The sequence below is a fragment of the Pagrus pagrus genome (assembly GCF_965226575.1).
Source record: "Pagrus pagrus genome assembly, chromosome: 19".
NCBI classification, from domain to species: Eukaryota; Metazoa; Chordata; class Actinopteri; order Spariformes; family Sparidae; genus Pagrus; species Pagrus pagrus.
In genome coordinates this window covers 3,439,833-3,452,019 of record NC_140203.1, presented here as the reverse complement: position 1 = coordinate 3,452,019, position 12,187 = coordinate 3,439,833, and the positions used below count along the sequence as shown (strand labels likewise).

The 12,187-nt window shown below is 43.0% G+C and overlaps 1 protein-coding gene across 2 annotated transcripts; it reads left to right on the top strand.

Annotated features, from left to right (window-relative positions):
• Positions 1-264: 264 nt before the first annotated feature.
• On the top strand, positions 265-11,603 carry tacr1b (tachykinin receptor 1b; the record flags this gene model as incomplete). Of its 2 annotated transcripts, XM_084382665.1 has the most annotated exons (7): positions 265-628; positions 3,280-3,455; positions 4,714-4,908; positions 7,037-7,187; positions 7,383-7,579; positions 7,721-7,817; positions 9,227-11,603. In XM_084382665.1, the coding sequence occupies exons 1-7, from the start codon at positions 404-406 to the stop codon at positions 9,410-9,412; spliced, it is 1,227 nt and encodes a 408-aa protein (XP_084238791.1). In that variant the 5' UTR covers positions 265-403. The 2 variants fall into 2 exon arrangements, with proteins under 2 accessions (XP_084238791.1, XP_084238792.1); XM_084382666.1 differs by lacking the exons at positions 7,721-7,817; positions 9,227-11,603 and having other exon boundaries at positions 7,383-7,583.
• Positions 11,604-12,187: the final 584 nt, after the last annotated feature.

Sequence of the window (12,187 nt, the reverse complement as noted above, 5' to 3'; positions counted from 1 at the left end):
TGAGTTCTGCTGCATGTCAGGGTCAAACACAGTGATTTATAATAGCTGATACCAGAGCGAGACTAATCATATGGTGTGTTTGTAAGGAAGGGTGTGTGTGTGTGTGTGTGTGTGTGTGTGTGTGTGTGTGTGAGGGGGGAGGGAATAGTGGAGGGAGGGGGGCTGGGGGGTTAAACAGCCTGAGGAACGTCGGTGGTTGGTGGGCTGCGTCGTGCGTTTTGGTGCGGTGAGAGCGCGCAGCCACGGTGCGTAAAGGCAGCTCCACCGGGAGAAAATGTGGGAATTTCGCCTTTTGTATATTCCCACTCGCTGCTCCTTCTCCTCTTAGAGAAAAAGGGACTCTGTTCCGGTAACAGGACACTCGTCTATTTTTAAAACACCCAACTCAGATGCGCAGGAGAAGATGGAGCCGCTGTGCAACGCCACCGAGTCTAACGGCGCAAACGGGACGAACGTGTCCGTGAACTGCAGCGACGGCTTCAACCAGTTCGTCCAGCCGGTGTGGCAGATCACACTCTGGGCTGTGGCTTACTGCAGCATCGTCGTGGTGTCCGTGGTCGGGAACGTGGTGGTTATCTGGATTATTCTGGCGCATAAACGCATGAGGACCGTCACCAATTACTTCCTGGTGAGTAAACAGGAGTGAATGGAGGAGTGAGTGTTTATTCAGGTTGAGAGGGTGATACAAGTTTTGAGCTCTTTGTGTTTTTAATTGTGTTATTTTATTTTATCATCTTACAAACCACCATGAACTTTAGCTCCTGTACGAAGGATATCTGTTGGTAACACTTTACAATAAGATACACAGAGATGAGAGGAGTCACTAAGGAGCGAGTATCAGGAATTAATCAGGAAGGACTGATAATTAAATAACCTTCTATAACTGCTACATGTCTGGATTAATTAAGTGAATCATGCAGATATTGCAACTCTCTTGACTTTGGAGATCAGATATTATATCAAAACATGGAACCACAGAAGTGTTTGTGACTCCTGATACATTTCAAGTGAAAAATGTTACATATTGACTTTATTTACTTTCAGATTCAGCTCATTGATCGCTCTGTAAATCACCTGATCTCCCACTTATCCTAGAAAATGTCTTCTCTGCTCGTGTTGTCCCAGCAACAGTCCAACATCACACTGATGGAATGTAACTAAGTACATTTACTCAAGCACTACAGGCTACTTGAGTACAATTTTCCGGTGCTTGTACTTTACTCGAGTATTTCCATCAGAGCCAAAGTAGTGTATTTTCAATTTAATTCATTTTACCGGACTAGGACACAAACAGCAGCTTGTTCTGATAATCAGAAACACGTTGAATATCAGCGGAGATAATTGATCAGGCTGATAATCAGTCGACCCGAAGCATCTACAATCCATACATGTAAATATCTGTTTGATTTACTTTTACTTGCACCTTTGATACTAAAGTACATTTTCTGCCACTTTCACTTTTACTTTAAGTGATATTTTTAACAAGATATCTTTACTTTTACTCAAGTACGACCTTTACGACACTGCAAAGTCCAAAGATTTTGAGTTCATCATCACATAAGACGAAGAAAAGCATCAAATGATCCCGTTTGAGAAGCTGGAAACAGCTTAGTTTGGTATTTACTCTTGACAAAATGACATAAACAAAGACGTTGATGATTATTATGATGATTATTATTCTGTTGATTGACTACTTTGTTAATGAACAAATCATTTCAGCTCTCCGTGGAAGTCATCAACCTTAAATGTGCATATTAAGAACAGTGTGAGTGATAAAACCACATGTTCTCTAATAAAACTGCATAAAACACTCGCGAAGCACCAGAAGGTCTCGGGACTGATGCGTCTCTGATCTAGTGATGTGTTATAAAGAAGCCAGACTTAGTTTATTCAGTGCTTCCAGGATCAAAACCAGGCAAGACGAGGCAACTTTTAGTTTTTCATAAATACACCGACTGGAATTCAGAACACGAGAGAGGTCAGAGGTGAACTGTATGTTTACCAAAGGTCAAGATTAACACCTGTTACTGCACATTAGGGGTTGTTTGCCCTGAAATTAGTCTCCCAGGCAGCTCCTTCCTCCTGAACACCCAATCAGATACTTTAGTTTGTTGTTTTAAAAAGCATTTAACTCAGTTTCCTAAATAAAAAATGTGTTTAACTCTGATATATCGTCTCTCGCTTGCCATTGGCTGCAATAATTAAAGGTTATTAAATGTGTGCAGGCTCCTGGAAGAGGCTGTGCATCATAGACTAAAAGCAGGAGGTTGTCACAGTGAGCTGTGCTGCAGGAGGCTTTTTTTAAATCCTTTTTGTGGCATTTTGAGTCAACACCATAATATCTTTAGCAAACACTGTGACTTCTGCAGCCACAGCAGACAGAAAGGCTTAACCTCTCACAGTGGGCAGAGGTCGATACTGGCGAAAACAATTTTTTCTTTGCTGATCCATCCATCCATTTTCTGACGCTTGTCTGGGCCACTTTGCATTAATACAAGCAATTATCTCATTAGGATTTGTTTTTATACGGCTGATTAGCACTGAAAAATAAGGATAACAACGCCTTTTGATTGTTTCATTATTCTTTGATTGCTGTGATTATCAAACAGGTGTTAAATGTTATTCTTTGTGGTATTGCAGAAACCCTGGTTAGCATCACGTGGTCCAACAAAAAGCTCTGAAAATAGTGAGAAACGTCGTCACAATGACCCAGATCCCAGAGCGACACCTTCACTACGTTTGTTTTTGTTGTCCAAACCTTAAAATTACTGCAAAAACTTTAAAATGATAAAGATTAATAAAAGGAAAAGCAACAAATCTTCAAATTTTTGAAGCTGGAGCGATGTCAGTCGACTGATTGTTTGCTGCTGTGCTTAAACTGCTGGTTTGTTCAGTCAAAAGTAAAGATGTCGTGTTAAAACATCACTTTGGTCAAAGTGAAAGTCACTCATATGAATAGTACTTGAGTAAAAGTCTTAAAGTATCTGATATTAAATGTACTTAAGTATCAAAAGTACAAGTAGAATTGAATTATACATGTATTTTCCATGTATTTATTGTGTACTATTATCAGATAAGTAGCATTTTTCAAGTGACTAGTAACTAAAGTTATCAAATTAATTTGCCCCTAAAATGTGGTGGAGTGGAAGTATAAAGTAGCAAAAAATGCTGAATGAAGTACCAGGTAAAGTACAAGTACATGCGCTTGAGTAAATGTACTTATCCAGAGTATAAACCTGTTGAGCTCCTTGTGTGGATCACGCTCTCGCTCTCCTGCAGGTGAACTTGGCCTTTGCAGAAGCCGGCATGTCGGCGTTCAACACGGTGATCAACTTTGCCTACGCGGTTCACAACGAGTGGTACTTCGGTTTGGTTTACTGCCGCTTCCACAACTTCTTCCCCATCGCAGCCATATTCGCCAGCATCTACTCCATGACGGCCATCGCTCTGGACAGGTGTGTGTTTGTGAGTGTGGGTGCATTTCGTTTCTGCAGAGACTGTGTGTCTTTAGATAAATGTGTTTCGCAAGAGCCATTTTAAACCGTATCATTTTAAAGGAGCTGTTCACTCAAAAATGAAAATTGAGTTTTTATCTCCTCCCCCCATGCGGATGGAAAGTTGGGTGAAGTTTTGTGGTTCAGAAAACATTTCTGGAGCTTCACAGCAAACCGTTGCAGCACTATCCTGAACGACTGAAGAAGCTGGAGACTCGTTTTAAAATGGAAAAAACAAATTTAAAATTTGAATTTGAAAAGATGTTTGATGTGTGCATTTTTAACTCCACAGCTACAGCGATGATTTCTGTAGTAGTGTAGAAGTAATATAACTAAAAGTGAACTTGAATGAGCGTATTGTTCAATCCAAAAATCCAAAATGGAAAAAGTGCAAACAATAAAAAGCAGACAACAGAAGGGCAGGCAGGAAAATACCAAAGTGATACAAAAACTAAGGAAGAAAACCTCAAGGAACACAGGACAGTGGACGAAAACAGGATGACGACACGGGTTTAAATACAAACTGAACTAACGACGGGATGAGGTGCAGGTGGAGAGACACTGGGAACAAGGCAGAGCTAACGAGACTGACCATCAGACGGGGGAGGAGCACAGGAACACAGGAGGGAAACACAGAAGGATGTAAAAACAAAACACAAGAAGATAAAACTACAAAATAAACAGAAAATCAACAAACCAACAAATTGTACAAACAAATTGTAAAACAAGTCTCCATCTACGTCAGGAGATTTTGCTGTGAAGCTGCTGTGAACTGTTCCTTTAAATCTTGCAGGAGGATCCTTTACACGGGTGCAATATAGAGGAACCATTATTCAATATAAAGGATGTTTAGCACGGCTCTCACTTGCATTGTTCTTGGTGGGACATGTAAGCATGCAATGATGTCTCAGAGTTAAGAAAAACTAACCCGGAGCAGTAAGAAACAGGCGGACGTGAGCAGACGTGAGGACATTGTGAAAGTAAAAACTCAAGACGGTTGGCTGCTGACACCAGAAATCTCAAACGTCTGAATGTCCTTGAATGCAACAACAGGGAGACTGATAATATGGAATTGGAAACACGTTGAGAATAATGTGTACATGTATTACACATGCAAATCCACTAGGATACATAAAGACAGTTGGGTGACAGTAGTAAAATGTTAAGTAACTCATCCACATGTTAAAATCTTCTCTGTCTGTCGGTGTGTGTTTTTCAGATACATGGCAATCATCCATCCCCTGCAGCAGAGGTTGACTTCTACAGAGACCCGTGTGGTGATCAGTGTGACCTGGATGCTGGCGCTGCTTCTAGCCTTCCCTCAGTACTACTACTCGTCCACCGCCCTGCTGCCGGGACGCACGGTCTGCTACATCGACTGGCCCGAATACACCAGCGTGGACTTCAAGAAGATGTGAGTGCCCGAGGCGACCAGAGCCTCTGTCAAAACGACCCCTCCATGTTTTGAAACTTGTGTTTTTGAACTAATTGATCCTGGCTAGCTGTTCTCCCCCACTTCCAGTCTTTGTGCTAAGCTAAGCTAACTAAATTCTCACCTCAGCTCTTCACTTGACATGTGATTGATAGAAAACCAGGTTATATCCTTAAATATTGAGCTTTTCTTGTAACTGCAACAGTCCGTCTTAGCTAAACACGCGCGCACATCGTGAGATTAAAGCCTAGTTTGGCCTGATTTGGTGAGCGTGGTGTAAGACTGGTGCTTTACACATGCTCCTTCAGTAATCAGAACAGAAGAACGTTTCTCTGGCTGCTGGTAAGTCAAATATTTGATGTCCAGTATCAATCCAGCTTTAATACATCCTGTGACAGCAACACACCTTTATGGTTAATAAGGTCTGATCCTGTGTCATCCCACACTTGACAGGATGCCTCATACTTCAGGGACGCTGCAGGCTGAACAAGTGCGATAACCATTTTTCCTTGAGGGATTAATTTAGTATGTGAAAAAAAAAATAGACCCTGCAGCTGAAGTGACTCCTCTTCAGGTGATGAATCCGTCTATGAGGATCGTTCTCATGTCTGGTCAATTTCTTCTGGAAATATCTGTGCAGCTAAAAGTGGAAAAGGGGCATTTGATAAATTTGCTCCCAAAATGAACTGCCTCCCGAACACACCGTCTCAGCCTCTCTGCAAATTAAAGCATCTTTAATTTAGTGCTCCTGATTTCTTTTTGGTCTGAGCTCTCTGCAGGGAAGGAGATGAGAAATTACCTCCGTGTGTGTGTGTGTATTTGAATGTGTGTGAGTGTGTATCAACAAATGTAAACATGTAGCGGATGATCTGACAGGAGACAGTCCCTCAGGCGTCAGACAGATCTCAGGTGGTGGTGTGTGATGTGGGCCTGAAACAACCACACTAAAGATAAGAGAGTCTGCAGACACGCTAGCTGAGAGGCTGAACTCAGGCACAGCAGTGTTTTGAGCTGACTGCTTACGACAGCATGCTAACATGCTCATGATGACGTTGCTAATACACTTATAGAGTTTACCATGATCAGCATCTTAGTATGTGTTAGCATGCTAACATTTGCTTATTAGCACTAAACACAAAGTACAGTTGAGGTGTGTTTACAAGTCTTGTGTAGTGCCACTGTAAAAAGGTAAAGCTTTCTGTGGCTCCAGAGGAAGCATCCTCCAGTGATGCCACTCAGCAGTTAACTAAGTTGCATTGTGGGTAATGTAGGCACCAGGTTTTGATCACCTGTACTCCCTTTTCAAAACCTGAGGCCTACATTACCCACAGTGCAACTCAGCCACTGAGAGGCAGTTTATCAGATTGCATGCAGCTTCCTTTGGAGCCTCAAAAGGCTTTACCCCACTTTTTTCACAGATGCAGTAGTACTCCACGAGTAAGTAAGTAAACAGACTTCAATGTGTGTTAGTGGAGTTAGAATACTTTTTTGATCCTTAGACGAGAGCTTTAACTACCTAAGATTATTCAGAGTAATTAAAACAAGCTCCAACTTTGTCAAGTGATGAACACATGAATGCCTCAAGTATTCAGACAATTGATTTTTTGCACAATGAGTACTTTTACTTTTGCACTTCTGGCAGTACAGTATTTCTACACTGTGGTATTGCGAGTACTTCTTCCATTGCTGGGAGAACTCATCATGTAAGAAACTCTCTCTGATGTTCCCCCTGATGTCTCATAAATCAATTATAATACTGGGATGCAACAAACTTCATCATCACACCATTTCAGAAGAGCCTTGGTTCTTGTTCTGGAGCTCAAACTGCAGAAGCTGCAGTGTCTTCTGAGGCGTGGAGGACAATATGGAGCCTCGGTTACAACTGCTACTATAAATACTGCTGTGAGTTTCCTTTGCAGAGGGAGCTCAACCTTGTGATTGGCTTTCTGGTTTGTTTAATATTTAATCTCATGACGGCTGGAGACACATTCAACTGAACAGAGTTACACACCAGTTAGACGCCAGCGTGTGTTTGAAAACTGGCAGGTTTTTGAGCACAAAGCCTGACACACTTTTAATTTATTTTCCCCCTCTCTCTCTCCCTCCCTAGATACTATGTGTGTGTGACACTGCTGATCTACTTCCTGCCCTTGTGCATTATGGGATGTGCGTACACGACGGTGGGAGTCACCCTCTGGGCTAGTGCGATTCCCGGGGACTCCTCTGAACACTACAAAGAACAGCTCATCGCTAAACGCAAGGTGATGCAAACACAAACACACACATGCACACACACACACTGTTTTTGCGTGTGGCCCTCTGAGTGCGACCGTGCTCCACCAAACCTCATTTAATTTAATGGTTTTTTAATCCCTGCCTGAAAACAAAAAAAAAAAAAAATGTGGAAAGATTATTTTAAAGCCTTCCCGTCTCCGCCGTGTTTGTCTCTGTGGCAGGTGGTGAAGATGATGATCGTGGTCGTGTGTACTTTCGCCGTCTGCTGGCTGCCCTATCACGTCTACTTCCTGCTGCACCAGTTCTTCCCCGATTTGTTCGAGCAGCGCTACATGCAGCAGGTCTACCTGGCCGTCATGTGGCTGGCCATGAGCTCCACCATGTACAACCCCATCATCTACTACTGCCTCAACAGCAGGTAGGAAGTCTGGTGTCAGAAAAGACTAGCTGTCTGTCTGGATGTCATGTGGAGGGTAATCTGTATTCGTGTCTATAATCCCGTATATTTAATGCCTTTTTAATCCATCCTGTTTTGAATTATTTGTCTTCCACTCGGCAGGTTCAGAGCAGGTTTCCAGCAGGTGTTCTGCTGCTGTGCTCCTGCTGTCGCCAAGGAGGAGCTCGAGCTCAAATCACCGCGCTACCTGCAAACACAGGTGTGTGTGACGGTGGGCTCAGACATGATGTTTTTGTCTATTAAAGGCCCAGTGGGAAGGATTTATTAGTGACATCTAGTGGTTGCAGATTGCAACCTACTGAACACCCCTCGTCTCACTCTCCCGCTAAAGATGGGGGAAAATGCCAGTGAGAGAGCCAGCGTTTGGTTTGTCCATTCTGGGCTACTGTAGGAGCATGTCGTACGATATAAAAGACAACGATTCTTAGTTTCACGTGATTATACACAAATTAGAATATAATTGTGAGTATTATATTCTATTCCTGCCTCTAAATCCTACACACTGGACCTTTAAGATGGTCACTGTGTCATAAATTCTTGCCATGACTCGGCGAAGAGACATGACGACTACCCGACCAATCATAGTCTGTTATCTTTGATGTCCCTGCTGATGTGATGTGAAGGAGTTGGTCTTAGAAAAGAAAGAAAAAGCGAGAGTGACCTTTCCTCTGTTTCACAGTTCGACCTCGCAGCACCAACAACATCGTCCCTCTGTCACTTCACCATGTTTACAGCTGCAGAGCGCTCTGTGCTCCTATTGGTTAATGCCGCTGAACACGTCTTTCTGTCCGGCTGTCGAGAGGCAGAGGTTGTTGTCCACTACGATTCCCAAAACTAGAGACGTTATAAAACCAAAGATGGAGGTTATACGACACAAATCCCACCTCTTCTCCCCAAAAGCCAATTTGGTTTGTAACAGCCGAACCAGGTAACACATCCGCCATTGTGGAGCAGCTGCAGACAGACTTAGAATAAACATTGACGAGGAGGAGATCACACTAATGCATATTATAACCACTGAGAGTAAAGGTCTGGCTGTTCATTAAGATGCCTTAAATAACTGACTGGGGCCGTTGTCAAGATGGCTGCTGAGTGGTGAGACTCGGCTGAAAGGACTTTGATAAAAGCATCGACCGTCACGTCCTACGTCTGTTGAGTCGGGCTGTTATCGGGCCGAAATCATGTCGTCTGAACTCAGCATCTCAGAAGAATGAAGTGAATTAAAAAGTATTTGACTGCTCGTCAACTCCAATCACAGCTCATGGCAATTAGCCACAGCAGGTCTGTCGAGCTTTGGATTTCACTAATACAAAAGAGGAACTTGACATTTGAAGAGGCTGGGAGGTGGCTGCCTTTTAAACACAGGAGCAAGAGTGAAAGGAAGGGATCAAACTTTGTGTTAATGTCTTCTATTTCAATTAATTAAAAACTGTTTTGAAACTTTTCTGCCCCGAATGATTGCAGACAGAACTTTTAGCTGGCTGCTAAAATGTCCTCAATTAAACAAGACAGATTTTATGGAGCATCTGAAGAAAAGATCCCAACAAATGTGTCTCTTTATGAAGGAATGAATCCATCTATAGTTAATATAACCCTCTCTACTTTCAGGTGAGCATATACCGAGCCAGTCGGATGGAGACCGTCGTGTCCACGGCCGTCGATCCTGCAGCAGAGGAGCAGAAGAGGGCCGAGCTGCCGTCCTACAGCCCTCGCAGCCGGCCTCATGTGGAGGTCACGTCCAACGGCTCCGGCTCACAGACGTTCAACAACAATCCCACCAGCCCTTCACAGTAGAGCAAACACCATCAGGTGGTGTGGTAACAAAGTGTCGAGGTGTGACGAGCCGCGCCTCAAACGTGCCATCGGCTCGCTGCGTCAAAGGGGCCGTCATGTTCAGACGCTCAACTGCTGTCGTCCTGGTCAAGTGCTTTATGTAGCCGTGATGTTTTGTTCTGAGGAGACGGCCATGTGCATTATCACCCCATGGATGATCGTCAGCGGTGGAGAGTAACAACTAGTACATTTTTTACTTAAGTGCTGCGTTTATAAGCGTAATTATGAGGTACTTTATACGAGTATTTCCATTTTATATCACTTCATACTTCTACTTTAATAGGGAGCCGAAGTCACGGCCCTTCCGGTGGACCCCATGGGAAAACAGCTCTCGGCTCTCTATATTATAATTTTTAATCCACTACATTTATCTTACAGTTATAGCCACTAATTATTTGAGAGATTAAGACTTTATATTTGGTCGTTATTATTCATTAGTTTGAATACAACACAAAACTTGGTACAAAAAAGCAGCGTCACCTTCGGGACCCTTGTCGTTTACATCAGTGGTTCCTGAACTTTTTCCCGTCAATGAACCCTAAACTGAAACAAATTAGACCACAGACCCATATCTAATAAGAATTTAACTTGTATAAAATGAAAATAGTCATCCATTATGTCACTGGGATACTTATGGATGGAAGTATAGTAAAAAAAACAACATCCTGGAACCTTAAAAATGATCATTTTTAGTCCAAAGAGGTAAAATTATTCGTATTTATGTTTTCAAAAAAGCACAGATCCCCGCCGACCCCCAGGTTGGGAACCACTGGACTAAACTAACTGTATATAAAGTAGTTCAAACTGTCTCCACCTGGAGCAGCTACAACAGTAAAATACATGCTTCCATGCTCACATTGATGTTGCTAATGCTGATGTTTACCATGTTCACCATCTTAGTTTAGCGAGTTAGCCTGCTAAGATTTGCTAATTAGCGCTAAACAAGTACATCAAAGTGATTTTACAGGTTTTGGAGAGCTCTTCTGCATGTGTGAATAAAGTGTGTTGTGGCTCCAGAGGAAGCTGCATGTAATCTGATGTCATCCAGTGATGTAGTAGAAGTCCCCGAGGCCTGTAAACACACTTTAATGTGGAAAATTGGTGGATTCGCCCTTTAAATAAAGGTTTTGAGCACTTCTTCCACCACTGGTGAAAACACACAGTTGTGTGTCTGAACTGTTTAGACACCACAGACATGAACCTCTGAGGCCTGATGGATGTAACACTGCAGTCGACCTCACACTGGTTCCTTCCATCATTCAGCGATGTGTGTGCGTCCGCATCTGTGTGTGTGTGTGTGTCTGGTGTGTGTGTGTGTGTGTGTGCACGTGTGTGTGTCGACCTCAAGCATTCGCAGGCTGGTTTTGGAAAGCATGACCATCGGCCTCCCCCGGCAACAGAGTCACGTCAAGTTGAGTTTGTGACTCTGTGTTCGTGTGGGGTAGAAATAGGGAGACGCGTGTGTGCGTGTGTGTGTGTGTGTGTGTGTGTGTGTGTGTGTGTGTGTGTGTGTGTCCTCGCACCTGTTGGACGGGATTAGTCCCTTGTTTTGACAATGTGTAGCGCAAGGTTCAGTCTGCAGCAGCCAGGTCACAGGCCAGCTAAATATAGAGGGCGGGACGGGGGAAATGGAGACACATATATGAGGGATTGATAAAGCGCAGGAGGGAAGAAGAGGATAGGAAAACATGAGGAGCTTCACCCCCCGTGCATCTCTTTTACTGGCTGAAGACTGGAGGGGGAAGTGGAACGTCACCGGTCGGGAATGATGTCTATTTGAGGCTCGCAGACGACAGCTGCTCACATTCAGTCAAACAAAGTCTGTTTACTGGACCGTTTTACCTGTTTAGACTATTTAACGTCGTGTGAGCGCAGACGGGATGTGTGAGGACCAAATATTGTCATGTCGTGTTGGTACGAGGGCATTTTATTGGTTCAAGAAACAATCCGTCCATCTCATGCAGTAACAAGGAAGTCATCGTACTGTTCTGATATTCATAGTGACGGGATGTGTTTGTGTTTGATTATGTGTTCATAACAACATGATATCAAAACAGAAATGATCTGAGTGGACGTTCAAAACACGTGCGAACAGTGGAGACTCATGACACGTGATTATTATTGTGTAACAAGCTGATTATTCCACGTTATATCATCAATAAAATATTTATTGTGTTACATATGTGGGTGAAAAGTGTGAATTTGTGTCGATAAATCAGATTCCAGACCGACAAAGTAAAAGCCGGCTGGTTTATAGATAGTTTGTGATTTAATAACCTGCACCACGGACGAGTTAAACATCAGAGCTCTCGAAAAACTCGCTATAAAAAGTTACAACTCAAAGTCAGCTAGTCGAGCTCGCTGCAAGTTAGTTGATGCAGAACGGTTTTGCACCGCGGATCGTCTGTTTAATCTGATATCTGCGGTGATTTTCCTCCTTATAACATGAAAAAAACGAGGATGTTTGTTACTGAATTAGATCAATAGAAGTGGCTGTGGTGTACATTACCCACAATGCAACACTGAGTGACATCACTGGAGGCAGTTTATCAGATTACATGCAGCTTCCTCTGGAGCCACAAAAGACTTTATACTACTTTTTTTCCACACATGCAGTCGTACTCCTCAACACCTGTAAACACACTTTAATGTGGGAAACTGGTGGAATCACCCTTTAAAGAGTCAGTTCAACCAAACAAAGACAGAACAAAAAAACAAAACAACAATATCATCTCT